Raw genomic sequence first — 19,258 nt, 5'->3', positions numbered from 1 at the left:
CTTTCTTTGCCTTTTCTCAGGAATAATCTAGCATGAACCTACTACCATCTTGTCTCTTCCCTATGAGAAATGCTTCTTTAACTTAATATCTCAAAACCTTTACTTTTTAAAAAAATATATTTTTATTGATTTCAGAGAGGAAGGGCGAGGGAGATAGAAACATCAATGATGTGAGAGGATCATTGATTGACTGCCTCCTGCAGGCCCCACACTGGGGATGGAGCCTGCAACCTGAGCATGGTCCCTGACCGGGAATTGAACCGTGACCTCCTGGTTAATAGGTCAATACTTTTGACACATGGTTTATTTGAATATGAGTTGTAGGATCTTTCTGATATTCAAATGAGAAAGAAGGCTTTTTGGAGAATTTTATTTCAAGACAGTCCTTTTGGGAACTAGAGCCAACATTCTAGAATATGATTAATAAGAGTGTGAGGCTGACTCTAGAGTAATCCTCCTTACATTTGTATAATTCCTTGTTACAAAGTACTGTATCATCCAAATACCATATGTACATGATACTGTCCTCATTTTATATCTGAGAAAAATGAGGCTCAGTGTATTTACTAAACTGCACTGAATTGCAGATTTTCTAACCCTCATGTCAGGGCTCATTCTACTCTGTTCCTTGACTTGACCCATATGTATTTTGTTTGCTTCCTAGAGTGTTCTTCTCAGTCTGTTGGAGTTCTGCCTGTCCATAGGGACCTACAGTTTTCTTTGAGGCTGTCTTAGATCCCTCCAGAGAGGAGAGAAGGTTGCACTCAGTGCCCTTATGTGGCACCTACCACGGTGCAACAGCTTATTCTTGGGTGTTTGTGTTCCCCACCAGATCTGATATTAATCAAGTTTTATTATTTTTAATTTTATTTTTTTAATAAATCTTTATTCAGATTATTACAATTGTTTCTCCTTTTTTCCCCCGTAGCTCTCCTCCACCCGGTTCCCACCCCACCTTCTGCCCTTACCTCCCCCCCACTGTCCTCATCCATAGGTGTATGATTTTTGTCCAGTCTCTTCCTGAACCCCCCCATTCCCCTTTCCCCCTGAGAATTATCAGTCCACTCCCTTTCTATGCCCCTGATTCTATTATATTCACCAGTTTATTCTGTTCCTCAGGTTTTTAATTCACTTGATTTTTAGGTTGGCTTGTTGATAGATATGTATTTGTTGTTCATAATTTTTCTCTTTACTTTTTTCTTCTTCCTCTTCTTTAAGAATACCTTTCAGCATTTCATATAATACTGGTTTGGTGGTGATGAACTCCTTTAGCTTTTTCTTATCTGTGAAGCTCTTTATCTGCCCTTCAATTCTGAATGATAGCTTTGCTGGGTAGAGTAATCTTGGTTGTAGGTTCTTGCTATTCATCACTTTGAAAATTTCTTGCCACTCCCGTCTGGCCTGCATAGTTTCTGTTGAGAAATCAGCTGACAATCGTATGGGTGCTCCCTTGTAGGTAATTAACTGTTTTTCTCTTGCTGCTTTTAAGATTCTTTGTCTTTTGCTCTTGGCATTTTAATTATGATGTGTCTTGGTGTGGTCCTCTTTGGATTCCTTTTGTTTGGGGTTCTGTGCGCTTCCTGGACTTGTAAGTCTATTGCTTTCACCAGGTGGGGGAAGTTTTCAGTCATTTCTTCAAATAGGTTTTCAGTATCTTGCTCTCTCTCTTCTTCTGGCACCCCCATAATTCTGATGTTGGTATGCTTGAAGTTGTCCCAGAGGCTTCTTACACTATCTTCAACTTTTTGGATTTTTTTTTTCTTTTTGCTTTTTCGGTTGAGTATTTTTTGCTTCTTTGTATTTCAATTCTTTGACTTGATTCTTGTGTTCCTCTAGTCTGTTGTTGGGTCTCTGTATAATATTTTTTATTTCAGTCAGTGTATGTTTAATTTCTAGTTGGTCCTTATTTTCATATCTTCGAGGGTCTCATTATATTTATTGGCCTTTTCTAGGATATTCTTGAAAAGCCTTATAACCGTGGTTTTGAATTCTATATCCAGTCGTTTGTTTTCCTCCATTTCTTTCGTTTGTGATCTGTTTCTTTGACGCCGCATTTTCACTGCTTCCCTGAGTTGGTAGGGTCACTTTGTGTGCTGGGTTTCCTATATGGCCCAGTGGGTCGGCCTCCCCAGTTAACCTGAGGTGGATACTCTTGGTGCACCCCTTTGTGTATTGTGTGTACAGCCTTGTTTTAGTTAAGTCTTGATTGTTGTTGGTATCACTGGGAGGAATTGACCTCCAGGCCAGTTGGCTGTGAGGATCAGCTGTGTCTACGCTGGGAGAAGTTCGGTGCTGGAGACAGCCTTATAGGATTAGACTTGCCAAATTGCAATAGCCTCTGTGCTCAGCTTGGATGGGGTGGAGTCTGAGGGCGGAGCAGACAGTCTTGGCTTCCCGTCAGCCTTGCCCTTGCATGCACGCGCCTGCAGACCTCTGCCTTCCCCGGCTCCCGAGTCTCCGCCCAAGAGTCCAGATTCCCCCCGCAAGAGCGTGGGTCCCCAGGGGCTCGCCTGGAACTGGGGTTCAGTGCAGTCAGAACTGGGGCTCGGTGCAATCAGAACTGGGGCTCAGTGCAGTCAGGAGCTTCCGACTCCCTTCTGCTAAGGAAAGCCTGTGGCAACCTCCGCAGTCTTTGTGCACACTGGCATGCGCGCCTCCAGGCCCCTGTCCGCCAGGGCTCCCACGGGTCTCCCCCGGGTCTCCGAGTCTCCAGGTGCCTTTCTCTCTACCTGACAGTCCAGACTCCCCCTGTATGAGCCTGGGTCCACGGGGTTTCGCCCAGAACTGGGGTTCAGTGCAGTCGGGGGCTTCTTTCCCCCTCCCACCAGAGAAAGTCAGCCAGGCTCTCAGCCGCCCTTCCTCTCTGCGCGCACAAAGACCCTTTGCCGTACCTCCAATTCTCTGTGAGCTTTTCTCTTTCCTTCTAGTTGTAGAATTTCCGCTCAGCCAGCTTTCCTGTGGTTCTGGATGGTGTCCGTTCTGTCTTTTAGTTGTAGTTTTGAAATTGTTGTGCGAGGCAGCAGTTTAGGTTCTTACCTATGCCGCCATCTTCTATCCGTCCCTCTGATATTAATCAAGTTTTAGACACTACCAGAGACACAGTGATGAATGTCGTAGCACCACACCTACCATATAAATACATATGCAGCCCTAGCCAGTTTGGCTCAGTGGATAGAGCGTCGGCCTGGGGACTGAAGGGTCCCGGGTTCGATTCCGGTCAGGTGCATGTACCTTGGTTGCAGGCACATCCCCAGTAGGAGGTGTACAGGAGGCAGCTGATCTATGTTTCTCTCCCATCGATGTTTCTATCTCTCTATCCCTCTCCCTTCCTCTCTGTAAAAAAATCATTAAAATATATTTTAAAAAATAATAATAAAAATAAATACATATGCAGGTTCTGACTTAGCAGCACTGTCACTGACTCAAGACTTCAGGAGAATGAAAGGTAGTTGCCATTTAACAAGGTTGAAGCCTTTTTATTGGCTTTAAATGGAAAAGTGAATTGATTTTCTTAGATTTCTAATATAGGAATTTTAACATTTATGGAATTTAACCTGGGCTAGGTTGATGTTTTGAAAAATAACTGCTGGTTTTTGAACATTTGCTATGTGTTTAGTACTGTTCTGAGCTCTTTGCAAGCAGAAGGCCATTTAAACCTTACAACAAATATTATAATTACTCTTATTTTATAGATTAGAAAATTTATGTACCAAGAGGTTAAGTAACTTGCCCAAGGTCACAAAAGCAGTCTGAGCGTTTAACCAAGGTTAAAAACAGGGTTTCAGATGGATAGGGTATTAGGGATCTATTCTTTTTTTCTAAGCCTCAATCTGTGAACTGACGGGGTTGAGTTTGATTAACATTAAGATCCAGTCTATTCCACTCATTTTTCCTCTACCCTGCTTTTACATGGCAGTATCCTTTTTCCCCAGCCCTGCGGTCAGCTGGTGTTTGTTTCCAGCATTCTTGCGTGTAAGCTAGGGACCGAGGTGAAAGCCGGTAATGGGCAGCTTCCATTTTGCCACCTATCTATAACTTGCTTTTATTCTGAAAGAGGAGACAAATAGTATATAAAAAACAAAAAATTGAAAACAACAGGCAAACTGGAAAATGAAGAAAACTTCTGTGGATTTTTCTTCTGATGTTTGATTTGCATGTCTATGTATCGGATGTTCTTGTGCTCTTTTTCTCAAGGCTGTAATACCAAAAATCCTCTTCAGACCATAGGAAAAGGTGAGGCTGTGGGGTAAAACCCCACAGATGCCTGGTCCTGTCTGTGGCTGGTGGTAAGATTTAAATAAATGACATGTCTTTTTTATGCTTTTTATCTTTCTGTCAGCAAAATGGAAGGAGCCCAAACCTCCTTGCTTGCTTATGCTCACATTTTGAGGTGGCAAGAGCAGCTTTAGGCTGTTCAGCTGGATGGCATCATTTAGGTAACTGCCCTGTTCTTATAAATGAACATTATTTTTCTCTTTCAAATCCTGTTTCACACTGGCACAAACTGTGAGACTGTTGCATAGGAGAATTCATTTCCATCTCGGGCTCCTGTCTTACCACAGCCAGCCCTACTAGTCCATCCCAGAGGCTGTCTGCTCAGGATGTCCATTCCTGTGAGTGTACATAGCCGAAAAGGATGGTGGGGAGAAGAGCCTGTTGCAGTCAGAGCACTAGTTAATGTAGCGTCTCTGTACCCCATAGGAATAGGGACCAGGGACTCTCTCTTAAGACTTGGTTTCTAGGCTTGGGAGTCAGAGAACTGGGCTTGCATCTTGGCTCACAATGGGGTGCTGGGCAGGTTACTTAGCCTCTCTTAGCCACTCATAAATTGAGATTGATGATTGCTGTGAGGGCTAGGTCAGACAGTGCTTGTACCGGTCCCAGCACACGGGTACATGCAGGCATCAGAGCAAAACAGCGCTGGAGACACACTGCCTGGGCTTAGGTCCTAACTCCACTACTTTCAAGTTTGGGCGAGTTACTTGACCTCTCTCTGCCTTAGACCCTCATATGTGTAGGGAGTAGAATGAAGATAGGACTTTATAGAGCTGTTGTTTATTGTGTTCTAAACCACTTGGAACAGTGCCTGGTACACAGTGAGCCCTCAGTTATAGAGTTAGCTTCTAGTATTACTCTACCTTTCTAAGAGGAATGGTAAGAATTGGTTACTAATTAGTAACCCTTCCACTCTGGTATTTCTTATTCTTGATTTTCAGTCCTCTTATGTTTCTTCTTCTTTACTGAAAACCATCCCTGATTGCACTCCTCTCTGCCCTGATAGCTTGACTGTAGTAGACTCTGATGGAGCTACCAACTCGACCACTGCAAGCCTGACAGTGAACAAAGCTGTGGATTACCCCCCTGTGGCCAATGCAGGCCCCAACCAAGTGATCACCCTGCCCCAAAACTCCATCACGCTCTTTGGGAACCAGAGCACTGATGACCATGGCATCACCAGCTATGAGTGGTCACTCAGCCCCAGCAGCAAAGGGAAAGTGGTGGAGATGCAGGTAGGAGGGAAGAGTTTCTGTCTTTTCTTGCCCAGGCGAATTAGAGCTACTGGACCGGATCGCCCACCCAAGGCTTGTTTTTGCTGTATTTTAATTACCGAAGTCAGATTTGTGCATAGAATATTTGAATTTTTTTTAAAAATCCACAAAGTTTAAGGAGCCTTTAATTAACATACTATCAAAAACCTATATCTTAAATGTTTAGTATCAGAAGAAAAGACTGGATGAGAAATGGTAGCTGCTCTAGGATGATTCCAGAGAGTCAAACTATTTAGAAGCTGCATGGGTGTGAATCTTACAAATTGGAGTAGATTGCCCAACTAGGCGGTGAGCTCTTCTCTGCAGATATTTAATAAGAGACTAGATCTGTCACCATACAGGTAACATAAGTAAGTAAAGAAAACTGGATGGGGCTGTGGTGAACCAGAGAACCTAAGCCCTGACTAAAGGGGCCAGCTGCTCCTCAGGCCCAGCTGGTTGTGGCCAGATGGAAGTACAGTCCCATTATTATCAGGAAATACAGACCTTTATGTGAAAGTTTACAACTTTTAAGACATATAGGCACAACAAACTGTCTGCAAGAGGCTGTCAGGTTTTCCCACTGTTGTAAAGTTCCTGCATTGGAGTTTGTCCTAAGATATGTAATGTTCCTTGTGACACTCAGGAGTCTATGTTTCTAGATTTAAGGCATGACTTAAAGCTCACGTTTCACCTGGGTTTAGTTTAAGTATTGTGTTGGGTTTCTCTGCTGCTGCAGAATCTGCACAAATCTGTAAGGGAACATCATAGCGTGACATAGCATCTGGAATTGCTGCCATGTTTTACTGAGCACTTCATTAGGATCACTGTGTAACCTTCGTAGGAAGAACACTTTTAAAAAATTGTGTTATTATATATCCATGGTCTTCTTTCTGCCTTTGGTCTTAGAGGCTGATCTTATTTATCTTTGTACATTTTCCTGTATTCCCCTCCCTTGTGAGAGCTCTGATTTTATTTGAAACTGCTGCTGTATCAGGGAGGGTTGTTCTCTTTAGGGGGGAAACTTTTTAACAAGATGTCCCACAGCGTCTGATCCAGCATTCACTAATTTTGCTGAACTCTAGGAGGTAGTAGCCTAGTACCAAATAGGTTTAGAAAACTGGGTAAGTCTCTTAGACCCAAGCAGGACTTAGCGTATGATGTTGTGACTCTTGGAGGCTGCTTTTCCATGGTCTGTATTTCTATATCCAGGGTGTTAGAACACCAATCCTGCAGCTCTCTGCCATGCAAGAAGGAGACTACACTTACCAGCTAACAGTGACTGACACAATAGGACAGCAGGCCACCGCTCAAGTGACTGTTATTGTGCAGCCTGGTAAGTCCAACCTTGAGGTGCAGGCTCTTCTATTGGCTGGTTCCTTTAACCTTGAGGAGAAGAGGGTTTGGGTTCAGAGCTGTATGAGTGAGCAGTAGGAGGCGCCAATCCACTGAGCCCCTGGCAGCTTCTATTGTCCTTGTAACTTCTGTTGTCCATTCCCCTAGCCTCAACTTATCCCTTGCCCTGGGCTAATGTGCCTTCAAGGAGACATAACAGGTAGAGTCTCTGCCATCCCAAATCCTATCATGTGTCTTTTAAGGACCAGCTTCAAGCCTACTTCCTTAAGAAAGCCCTGTCGTATCACTCATACCCTTTCCTTTGAACTCCTAGAGCATTATATTTCCCATTTAGCATGGCATTGTAACTTCTGCCATGTTCTTTCAGAAGTGTTCTATGTTTCAGTCTTCTATTCTGCATTGTGAGTTTCCTGATCACACCCCAGTACATATCTGTCCCACAGTATCTGACCATCTCTGGGCAGAGAGGCAGAGTCCTCATGGCTTCCAGAATATATGTCCCAATTGGATCCTCTCCTTTCCCAGCTGACTGCCTGCTTTTGATCTGTATGCCTCTGTCTTCTAGAAAACAACAAGCCGCCACGGGCAGATGCAGGCCCAGATAAAGAGCTGACACTTCCCATGGATAGCACAACCTTGGATGGTAGCAAAAGCTCAGATGATCAGAAAATTATCTCGTATCTCTGGGAAAAAACACAGTGAGTACTGACACAAAGCCTTACTTATGCAAAGGCTCCAGACATTTGCAGAGCAAGGTTTTACTTATTTTTTTAGTGTACTTGCTGTGCCCTGATTGGGTGGCTCAATTGGTTGTAGCATCATCCCATACACCAAAAGGTTGCAGGTTTGATCCCCAGTTGGGGCATGTATAGGAGGTAACTGGTCGATGTTTCTCTCCCCCACCCTCTCACTTCCTCCCTCCCTTCTTCAGTCTCTAAAAATCAATAGAAATAAATAAACAAATTTAAAAATCAGTTAAAATATTCTCGGGCAAGGATTACAAAAATTTTTTAAGTGCTTACTTGCTCTTGTTGGCTTATTCAAGGGGGCTGTAACTGAGAAAGAAAGGTTTGCAATGCCAAACTTCAACGCTAAGAAAATTATATAAGTTAATTTTTGTAAGAAATAAAGAATGCTTACCACCAGCTAGTCCAGTGGTCGGCAAACTCATTAGTCAACAGAGCGGCAAACCACGGCTTGCAAGCCGCATGTGGCTCGCGAGCCGCGGTTTGGCGACCACTGAGCTAGTCCCCAGGTAGTATTTTGCAGTCCTGGTGCTTTTACAGGTGTGATCCATCTGCTGAAATGCATAGTTTAATTACACTTGAGAGCCAAGATGGAAGGGGTAATGGAGCAGAAAAATACTGTTGCTCAAAATTAACTGGGTAAGGCTGGCAGGGGGATGGGACAGAGCAGCTATCAAGGAGAATTGAAAATTCACCTACAAAATGAAAGCATTGCTCTATTACTATATCCTTGAAGACCACACTTACCAACTACATTAGCCAGAGGCGAAAGGCAGCTACCAAATAATACTAATTAAAATTTGAACCATTCCTGGCTCTCACAGTTTCTTTCAGCTCCTTTAAACCATAACAACTGGAACTCAAAAGTAGTGAAAGAATTCCAAGGAAGAGTTAAAAGTTAAAAAGGAGCTAAATTTCTCTGTTTCCAAAGGTAGCAATCATAGAATAGACTGGGTGTTTTGTTTTTGTTTTTGGTCAGGGGCATTAGAGGTGGATGGGAAAGGGCTGTAATTGGATTACAGAAACTACTTACCTTACTATTGGTGAGTTGGATTCTAGAAATTATTTTTCTCAGCTCTTGTTTCTATCTTTTGGAGAACCTATTCTTTCTTCTTCAGCCCCGTGTGTTTTAATTATAAGTACTGAAGATACTAGTGATGAATCTTTTGGTTGAGTTTTATTAGTGTTTACAGCAGAAATAATGCTTATTAGCAAGCTTCATTGGGGAGAATCTGTTTCAGGAGGGGCTAATAGGGCCAGAGGTCATAAGTTTCAATAGCAAAACAAAACAGAAAAGTCTATAGATTTCTCTGGTTGTCCTGTAGTTTTAAGGAAAGCTCTGGGGCATTTTGACTCTTGAGCAGAAGGACTCAAGAGTGTGTGCAGTGTTGTGTCTGGGTGTCAGTACACAGCTCACTCGCCTGCTGCAGACTGCTGAGTGAGGCCCCAGGGGAGAAGGAAGGGTGCCCAGTGTGCCTGGTCCCCTATGGTCCCTGTCTGGGAGCTGGCGGGAGCTTTGCTTCCAGAGCCACTAGGAAGAGGATGGTTTTGCCCTGAGAATTCCTCTGCAGCTTTGGCCCATTTCCTTTCTCTGACTTTTCAGCAAGAGTGAGTTTGTCATATGATTAAGAAATGTGTTTTGCTTCTTTGCTGGCAAGAGCTGGACCAACTACTGGGCCAGAAATACTTTTCAGAAACATCGCTACGAAATCATTCTTTTGATCAGAGACCTGCTTAGAACACTTTCTTCCTTTTACAAACTGGAACAGCAAAGGGTTTGAATGTTCTAGAAGCTCATATAAAGGATAAGGCTAGATCTGTTTGAAAACTGGTGAATGGAATTTTCTGATCAGCAGGTAGCCTGTATTGTGGGGCCAAATGACACGCTGTCCAAATGGAATATTTTAAAACTTGTCCTCTCAAGGTCTGGGAAACAGTAGTTCATGTCTCATCTGAGGCAATAATTGTCTGCACCTGCTGAGTCAGGGACAGGAGAGCAGCAAACAGGTACAACTCCAGCCTCTGGTTTCTCTCTTTGTCCAGGGGACCTGATGGGGTGCAGCTCGAGAAGGCTAACAGCAGTGTCGCCACTGTGACTGGGCTGCAAGTGGGAACCTACGTGTTCACCTTGACTGTCAAAGATGAGAGGAACCTGCAAAGCCAGAGCTCTGTGAATGTCATTGTCAAAGAAGGTACCTCCCTGCCTCAGGTTGTTACAGCAGCCTCAGGGTTAGATAACTGAGGAATTCATCATCTCTTGTTTGGCTGCAGAAATCGATTTAGAGACAGGGTGTGGGGAAGAAAGTTGGGGTAAGGGCAGCTGATACTTGCTTTTCTAAAACAATCTTCATTGAGAGTGATTGTAAGGTGATTTTTCATTTCTTGCATTCCCCTCTCTCCCTTTCTCCTTTCCTTCGTTCTCTATTGAATAGGGAAAGAATTAAGTTTTTTTTTCCTTTGCATTTTTATTTTGCCTCTGTGCTGCTAAGACCTGGGGTTTCTGTGACTCTCCCACTAGCTACAGTGACACCTGCTGTCAGACTTCAGAATGACTGTCCTGCACTGTAGCTTTCTGTGCTTTTCCTGTGAACTTGCACGCCGAAGCCAACGTGAGACAAGAGTTGATTGGCCTTGCTCTGGTTTGCAGGCTCATGATCAGTAATGGCCTCGAGAGAGGGCTCCAAGCTGACAGTAGGAAAAACCATCAGATATTATCCATATTACCCATATTTTAAAGAGAACTTGTGGTATCAGATAGATGAAACCTAAACTCCAAGGCTTTAATCCAATTGTGGGGTTTCGTTTCCAATTATCATATACCTCCAAAGGACATAAATGGGTTCCTTTCGGGGAGGCTGCTGTGGGAATATAGGAGGAAACTACACTTATCCCCTCTGTTGTATGGGTCAGAGAGTATTTCTCTCTCCATGGGACTGGAGCCTCAGGACCTTTAGCCCTGGTCGGTTTGCTCGGTGGTTAGTGTCAGCCTGTGGACTGAAGGGGCATGGGTTCAATTCCTGTCAAGGACACACACCTCAGTTGCAGGCTCGATCCCTGGCTCTGTTCAGGATGCGTGTGGGAGGCAACCAACCGGTGTGTCTCTCACATCGATGTTTCTCTCTCTGTCTCTATCCCTCCCTTTTACTCTCTAAAAATCACTGGAAAAATATCCTTGGGTGAGGATTTAAAAAAAATAAAAAATCGATGCTGTTAGTTGCTTGCATGGATAGACTCTTAAAACAGTTCTCCATTTAATTTCCCATAAACATGAAGAAGCACTTCCTTTTTCCCCCTAGAATATTATATGATTTCAATGATTTCTCTTTGCTTAGAAACCAACAAACCACCTATAGCCAAGATAACTGGGAATGTGGTGATAACCTTGCCCACGGACACAGCCGAGCTGGATGGCTCCAAGTCCTCAGATGACAAGGGAATAGTCAGCTACCTCTGGACTCGAGATGAGGGGAGCCCAGCGGCAGGGGTAAGTGTGCCAGGAGCTGGAGAGCAACACATGTTCCAAGGGGTGAGATGGGGAGAGGGGGCTGAGCCAGATGGTCTACTGTTCTAACCAAGTGGTTTCTTGTATCAAACCTGGATTGCTCTCTGAAATCCAGGGAGGTTAAATGACTTGCATAGGGCCACTCTGCAAGCTAGCGTGGCACAGGGTAAGTTTCTCTTCCCTAACGCGAGCAGCCATGGGCTGCAGTGCTGTTCCAGAGCAGAAGCTGCTGGAGGTGAAGCAGTCCAGCTCAGAGGGGCCTAGTGGTAACAGCAGCAACTGAGTCCATGGAAGGAGTTTGTTTTGTTTTGCAAACATAGCCATGTTATCCAACCCCACAGGAGGTGTTAAATCACTCTGACCACCACCCTATCCTCTTTCTTTCCAACCTGGTCGAGGGAACCTACACATTTCATCTGAAAGTGACTGATGCGAAGGGTGAGAGTAACACAGACCAGACCACTGTGGAGGTGAAACCTGGTGAGTTCATTTAGTGATGAGACTGAGTGGAATTGCTGGATAAGCCAAGCAGGGCCTCCATCCTGAGACACCTTCTCCCCAGCATGGACAGAGCCAGATTTTTTAAAAAATCCAGAAACCCCAAGCTGAAAAACCCTTAGAGTCTGTCTGTTCCAACATTACCTCTCCTACCCACACAAGAATATGGACCTCCTCCTCCTCATCTCAGATGAAGAAACAGAAACTCAGGATGGTTGTCTCAGAGCCGGGCCTTTGTGCCCAAGTCCAGCACTTCCTGCTCTACATGTGACGGGAGAGGGTACCCTGGGGATCTGAGCACAGGAATAACTTGAGTCGTGATGTCTCATCAGCACCCAAATGCAGAAAACATTTATTTTTATAAGTTGAGCCTCAGGCTTTTTCTGACAATCCAGGGAAGGTAAAGTAACTGGTGTCCTTTACATTTTTCAGATTTGCAGAAATAAAATTTCTTTCTTAAATAGAACCATGTTTTTATTTTGCTTTGAGGCTAATTTGGTTTTAGAGAGGAAGTGAGTGTGGAGTGGGATAGAGCTTGATAAATTTCTGAGCATCTGATGAGGAGGGATTAACTTTAAACCTGCTCTTTATTATCTAGGCCAAACCTGTGTATCCGTATCTGAGATGGGAAGGATCTTGGCAGATGTTCCAGTCCTTGTCCCATCTCTCTGAAGGACAGCACCCAAGTCACTATAAAGTCTCTTCTGTGGCCCTAGCTGGTTTGACTCAGTGGATAGAGTATTGGCCTGGAGACCAAAGGGTCCTGGGTTCGATTCTGGTTGGGGGCACATATCTTGGTTGTAGTCTCCTCCCTGGCCAGGGCCCTGGTCAGGGCGCACGCAGGAGGCAACCAATCAATGTGTTTCTCTCACATTGATATTTCTCTCTGTCTTTCCCTTTCTGCTCCAATCTCTCTAAAAGATCAATGGAAAAATATCCTCGGGTGAGGATTAAAACAAACAAAAGTCTCTTCTGTGTTTAAAATCAGATCACATTGTCCACTAATTGTGTAAATTATACATCAGAACAGGCAAATGTTGCATTCAAGTGTGTGAATAAAGTATTCTGAATAATCACTGAACTTCTAAGTGTAGAACAGTCTTTAGGACATAATCAAAAGTAAAGCACAATGGTTTCCCAGTTCTAAGTTGTAAAAACACCATGTAGCTGTGTGAGGTGACTCCAAGGAAATCCTTGATTCTGGGATCCTTGTGCCTGATTTCTTTTGTGTTGACTGTTTCAAACCTACAGGGCAGATGCATTCCCATTATTGATAAGAAGGTTGAGATGGGCATTTTCCCTCCCATTGTTGTAGACAAAGTACACCAGTCCCTGAAAATCAGATGTGGATCAGGAGAGTTTGCTAGATAAACCTACCCACCCTAGAGAGTTCAGCAAAGCCAGTTGAGGAGAGGTTTTCAAAGCATGTTTCTCTCTCCCACTCCCTTCACTAAACCCTGTTGCCTCCCTGACAACCCCCCCACCCCACCCCCCAGCACATGGTGGTAATTCTCAGGTTGACATAGGGACCAGGAGTCCTTTCGAAACTCCAGCACCATTTCTGTATGCTCTCATTCCTTCCTCTCCTGTGCCAAAGCACATGCACAGTGGTGGGTCTGTGTTACCTCTCCTGCTTCTAAAGCCATGACTAATCCACATGCTTTCCAGATCCCAGGAAAAACAATCTAGTGGAGATCATCTTGGATGTCAACGTCAGTCAGCTGACTGAGAGGCTGAAGGGGATGTTCATCCGCCAGATTGGGGTCCTCCTGGGGGTGCTGGATTCCGACATCATTGTGCAAAAGATTCAGCCGTACACGGAACAGAGGTAGCTGGGCAATGAATTGGGGGAGAAAAGAAAGACCAACGCCTCCCCCTACCCCCTGGGCTTTGTGACTGAGCCAAGAAATAGTGTGGGTAGATAGAGAAGAGTGGGCTCTCTGACCAGGAACCACTCATGGTGTCCGTTTCTTTAATGAGCTCCTCTCTTCTGATATGTGTCACATGCTCTGTACTAGACACTGCTGCAAGGGGCCAGGGCACCAGGTCAGAAGAGGTCCATTATGTTTGAAGGCCAATCTAGTAGGGAAATAATCAAGTAAACGTCAGTACAGGGTGGGTTTGACAGAGTGTGTGGTATCACGGAGGCACAGAGGCAAGGGTAATTAATTCTTCCAGAGGTTGGGGTAGGCGATAGTCCAGAGATTCTTCCCAAAGTAAAACTTGCATTGATCAAGCTTAGGGAAATCAGGAGGAAATTCAGAATGGAGGAACAGCATGAGCAGGTCCTACGGTGTGAAAGCACAATGATCCCTCTAGAAGAAATCACAGGTTCAGAGAGCTTACTGGGCCCCAGAATGTGGTGGAAGGTAGGACTGCTGTGTAGACTGAGAATAGTCATATGCAAGTCAAGAAGATTATATTTTGGGCTGGAGGACTCAAGTTAGTTTGTTTTATGTACCTGAAGTTTTTGTTTTATTAAAGCAAGGAGATTGGTGGTTGTTTTATAAGGGAATTCAGTAGTGTGAAGGCTAGACTGAAATAGGGAGACCAAAGACTGGGAGACCAAGCAGGAAACTTTGGAGTAGTCTAGTAAAAAGGTAATAAAACCTGAATTAAGGTAGTTGCAATGGAAACAGCAGAAGAGGAGAAGAAACTAAGAAGAAATTCAGGGGTAAATCAACAGGACTTGGAGACCCTGTGAGGTATCAAACATGAGGCTTTGGGTTTGAATGCCTGAATAGATGTGAATGCCATTAATTGAGATCAGGGATACAGAAAGAATCAGTTTCAAAGAAAAGATAACGAGTTCAGTTTTGACTGTTTAACTTGGTGTGTCTATGGGTTGCATGGGAAGATGTTTCATCAGATAGTAGCAAGTATAGGCAGGAACCTGGGGTGGAGGAATAGCCAGAGAGAGGGAGTCTGCATCCGAGCAGGAGTCAAAGCCATGAGGACAGATGAGACACACCGGGGAGTGTCAAGAGGGCTGAGGACAGAGCTCTGGAGAACCCATATTTAACGAGGAAAGTAAGAAATAGCAGTCAGAGGGGTGGGAGGAAAACCAGGTGGGGCTGGTCTGCTGTAAGTTAAGGAGGGAGGGGAAGGGGGGGCTGCCAAAGGATTCAGATGCTTACAGAGACGCAGGTGTGGTAAGAACACATTTTACTCAGATGTTGGGGGACAGAGGACAAATTCATTTTATGGTTTGAGGATACAGAGATGGGAAGTATAACACCTCTTTGAAGAGGTTGATGCTGAAAATAACATGGGGGATAAGATCAAAAGAACACCTTTAAAGACAGGAAATACTTGAATATTCTTAAAGACTGAGGAGCAGGCGCAGGAAAAGGAGACCGGGGCGTTTAGAGGGTTATAAAGGGACGTAGGTCTTGGGGACCGGCCCTCATCGAGCAGGAGCACCACTCTGGAGATAGAGGAAAGGAGGGAAGATGTGATTTTAGGGTGAATTTATAGGTAGAGAGGATGAAGCTTGAGACCATTGGTGCCAACACCCTGTGTTTCATCTCTGAAACAAGACAAGGCCTTCTGCTTGAGCAGGTGGGAATGAGATGGGCAGCATGAGGAAAGTGCTAAAGGTTGGGGGTAGCAGCTCCAGGAATGGGTGCTGTCTTGAGCAATGTTGGTGTCTCAGCCAAGATGAGAGACCGATGAGAGCAGTGGTTCCCAGAATCACATGGGGTTTTGATGAACATCATTACCTGAGCCTCACCCACAGATGATTTCACTTGGTCTGGAGCAGCGGTGGTCTGTGAGGTCCGAAAGGTGGGCGACCGCTGGTCTAGAGCCGCGGTTTGCCGCTCTGTTGACTAATGAGTTTGCCGACCACTGGTCTAGAGCAATGGTTCCCAGTGGGGGTGGGGCACACGCCCCAAGGGGGGCAGTTTGACTTTTAAGGGGGACAGTTCGAGAATGAGTTATTAACAGTGAAGTTACTGCATTTCTTATGGTTCTAGGGGCCTCAAATACAGTATATAAATATATATTGTGGCATATTTATGCATTTCACTTCTCTATTATATGTTTTGAAACTTTATTTGCTATTTTTTCATATCTCTTCTTATTCTTTTTTTTTTTAAATAAATATTTATTCAGATTATTACAATTGTTTCTCCTTTTTCCCCCCATAGCTCCCCTCCACCCGGTTCCCACCCCACCCTCTTCGCTTACCTCCCCCACACTGTCCTCATCCATGGGTGTATGATTTTTGTCCAGTCTCTTCCTGAACCCCCCATACCCCTTTCCCCCTGAGAATTATCAGTCCACTCCCTTTCTATGCCCCTGATTCTATTATATTCACCAGTTTATTCTGTTCCTCAGGTTTTTAATTCACTTGATTTTTAGGTTCACTTGTTGGTAGATATGTATTTGTTGTTCATAATTTTTCTCTTTACTTTTTTTCTTCTTCCTCTTCTTTAAGAATACCTTTCAGCATTTCATATAATACTGGTTTGGTGGTGATGAACTCCTTTAGCTTTTTCTTATCTGTGAAGCTCTTTATCTGCCCTTCAATTCTGAATGATAGCTTTGCTGGGTAGAGTAATCTTGATTGTAGGTTCTTGCTATTCATCACTTTGAATATTTCTTGCCACTCCCGTCTGGCCTGCATAGTTTCTGTTGAGAAATCAGCTGACAATCGTATGGGTGCTCCCTTGTAGGTAATTAACTGTTTTTCTCTTGCTGCTTTTAATATTCTCTCTTTGTCTTGCTCTTGGCATTTTAATTATGATGTGTCTTGGTATGGTCCTCTTTGGATTCCTTTTGTTTGGGGTTCTGTGCGCTTCCTGGACTTGTAAGTCTATTGCTTTCACCAGGTGGGGGAAGTTTTCAGCCATTATTTCTTCAAATAGGTTTTCAGTATCTTGCTCTCTCTCTTCTTCTGGCACCCCCATAATTCTGATGTTGGTACGCTTGAAGTTGTCCCAGAGTCTTCTTACACTATCTTCAACTTTTTGGATTTTTTTTTCTTTTTGCTTTTTCGGTTGAGTGTTTTTTGCTTCTTTGTATTTCAATTCTTTGACTTGATTCTTGTGTTCCTCTAGTCTGTTGTTGGGTCTCTGTATAATATTTTTTATTTCAGTCAGTGTATGTTTAATTTCTAGTTGGTCCTTTTTCATATCTTCGAGGGTCTCGTTATATTTATCGGCCTTTTCTAGGATATTCTTGAAAAGCCTTATAACCGTGGTTTTGAATTCTATATCCAGTCGTTTGTTTTCCTCTATTTCTTTCGTTTGTGATCTGTTTCTTTGACGCCGCATTTTCACTGCTTCCCTGAGTTGGTAGGGTAGATTTGTGTGCTAGGTTTCCTATATGGCCCAGTGGGTCGGCCTCCCCAGTTAACCTGAGGTGGACACTCTTGGTGCACCCCTTTGTGGACTGTGTGTACAGCCTTGTTGTAGTTAAGTCTTGATTGTTGTTGGTATCACTGGTAGAAATTGACCTCCAGGCCAGTTGGCTGTAAGGATCAGCTGTGTCTACGCTGGGAGAAGTTCGGTGCTGGAGACAGCCTTATAGGATTAGACTTGCCAAATTGCAATAGCCTCTGTGCTCAGCTTGGATGGGGTGGAGTCTGAGGGCGGAGCAGACAGTCTTGGCTTCCAGTCAGCCTTGCCCTTGCGCGCGTGCGCGCCTGCAGACCTCTGCCTTCCCCGGCTCCTGAGTCTCTGCCCGAGAGTCCAGATTCCCCCCGCAAGAGCTTGGGTCCCCAGGGGCTCGCCTGGAACTGGGGTTCAATGCAGTCAGAACTGGGGCTCAGTGCAGTCAGGAGCTTCTGACTCCCTTCCACTAGGGAAAGCCTGTGGCAACCTCCGCAGCCTTTGTGCGCACTGGCATGCGCGCGCCTGCAGACCTCTGCCTTCCCCGGTTCCCGAGTCTCTGCCCGAGAGTCCAGATTCTCCCCGTAAGAGCACGGGTCCCCAGGGGCTCACCTGGAACTGGGGTTCAGTGCAGTCAGGAGCTTCTGACTCCCTTCTGCTAGAGAAAGCCTGTGGCAACCTCCGCAGCCTTTGTGCACACTGGTGCGCGCCTCCAGAACTCTGCCTGCCGGGGCTCCCCCGGGTCTGCCCCGGGTCTCTGAGTCTCCGGGTGCCTTTCTCTCTACCTGACAGTCCAGACTCCCCCTGTATGAGCCTGGGTCCATGGGGTTTCGCCCGGGACTGGGGTTCAGTGCAGTCAGAACTGGGGTTCAGTGTGGTCGGGGGCTTCCTCCCCCTTCCGCCAGAGAAAGTCAGCCAGGCTCTCAGCCGCCCTTCCTCTGCGCGCACAAAGCCCCTTTGCCGTACCTCCAATTCTCTGTGAGCTTTCCTCTTTCCTTCTAGTTGTAGAATTTTCACTCAGCCAGCTTTCCTGTGGTTCTGGATGGTGTCCGTTCTGTCTTTTAGTTGTAGTTTTGAAATTGTTGTGCGAGGCAGCAGTTTAGGTGCTTACCTATGCCGCCATCTTGGTTTCTCGAGAGGACCCCTTTCTCTTCATATTCTTATTGTTAACAATTTCTTAGTGATTTCTTCCTCAGTACTTCAACTGCCCTTTCGTTCTTTTATTTTTCTCTTTCATGGATGCCATGTTCTTGGAAGCTTGTTTAGACCAAGTTAATGGCCTTTTAGGCTTCCTCTACGTGAATAGGAGTTCACTTTTTGAATAATAAGAATTACATGTCATGGCAGGGGAGCATCAGGATTTTAGAGATGCTTAGGTGAGGCATAGCCAAAAAAGGTTGGGAACCACTGGTCTAGAGTGAGGTTTGGGCACCTAAAGTCTGAAAGCTCCCCAGGTGAACCTAACATGCGGCCAGGGTTCACTGGGTCAGAGACAGCATAGTGATTTAGGACTTGGTTTGTAAGCTCTGCTCAGCAGCCTGGGAGCAGGCAGGGATCCATCTAGCTGGTGCTGTTGGCTGGATACAGGCAGTGGAAGCAGTGTGAGTGCTGGTCAGAGCACTGTGGAAGGGTTTGCTCGCAGACTTGCTGCCCCCGCATCAAGTGTGAAAGAAGAGAGGAGCATCACAGTGGCTGGGTTTCTGGCTCGGGTTTGGTTGGCTTAGTTGAGGAATGTTGGAGGGATTGGATACTGGGAGGGAGATAGTTAATATAGTGGGAAAGAGCATGGTCCTTCCACCAGACAGGTTACCACCCCTCTCCAAACCTGTTCTAGCAGTAAAAATGCCAGTACCCATTTAAAATATATATATATTTTATTGATTCTTTACAGAGAGGAAGGGAGAGGGAGAGAGAGTTGGAAACATCAATGAGAGAGAAACACCGATCAGCTGCCTCCTGCACACCCCCTACTGGGGATGTGCCCGCAACCAAGGTACATGCCCTTGACCGGAATCGAACCTGCGACCCTTGAGTCCGCAGGCCGATGCTCTATCCACTGATCCAAACCGGTCAGGGCAACCAGTACCCATTTTATAGGCTTGTTATTGAGGATCCAATAAGGTAATGTTTGTATAGTCCGTAATGCACAGTAAGTGCCCTATTAATGGTTGTTCTAAGTTTATTTTGAGACATGTTGGATTCAAGGTGCCTGTGGAACATCTAGGACAGATATTCTAGCAAGCATTTAAAGATAAAGATTTGGTCACTCAGGAGAGACGGGGAAAGGAGTTA

At 45.0% G+C, this 19,258-nt stretch overlaps 1 protein-coding gene across 4 annotated transcripts in view; it reads left to right on the top strand.

Annotated features, from left to right (window-relative positions):
* The window catches only part of KIAA0319L (KIAA0319 like), a 131,763-nt gene that overhangs the window by 97,635 nt on the left and 14,870 nt on the right, over window positions 1-19,258 (top strand). For all 4 annotated transcript variants that reach the window (XM_080653144.1, XM_080653145.1, XM_080653142.1 and 1 more), the window contains exons 10-16: window positions 5,282-5,510; window positions 6,741-6,864; window positions 7,450-7,582; window positions 9,674-9,822; window positions 10,963-11,114; window positions 11,474-11,612; window positions 13,299-13,458. In XM_080653144.1, coding sequence (XP_080509270.1) covers window positions 5,282-5,510; window positions 6,741-6,864; window positions 7,450-7,582; window positions 9,674-9,822; window positions 10,963-11,114; window positions 11,474-11,612; window positions 13,299-13,458 — 1,086 coding nt within the window. The remainder of the gene's footprint in view (window positions 1-5,281; window positions 5,511-6,740; window positions 6,865-7,449; window positions 7,583-9,673; window positions 9,823-10,962; window positions 11,115-11,473; window positions 11,613-13,298; window positions 13,459-19,258) is intronic.

This window comes from Plecotus auritus, assembly GCF_963455305.1.
Source record: "Plecotus auritus genome assembly, chromosome: 2".
NCBI lineage: Eukaryota > Metazoa > Chordata > Mammalia > Chiroptera > Vespertilionidae > Plecotus > Plecotus auritus.
The sequence above is the reverse complement of the archived record's forward strand: the minus strand, read 5'-3'. Positions and strand labels throughout refer to the sequence as shown.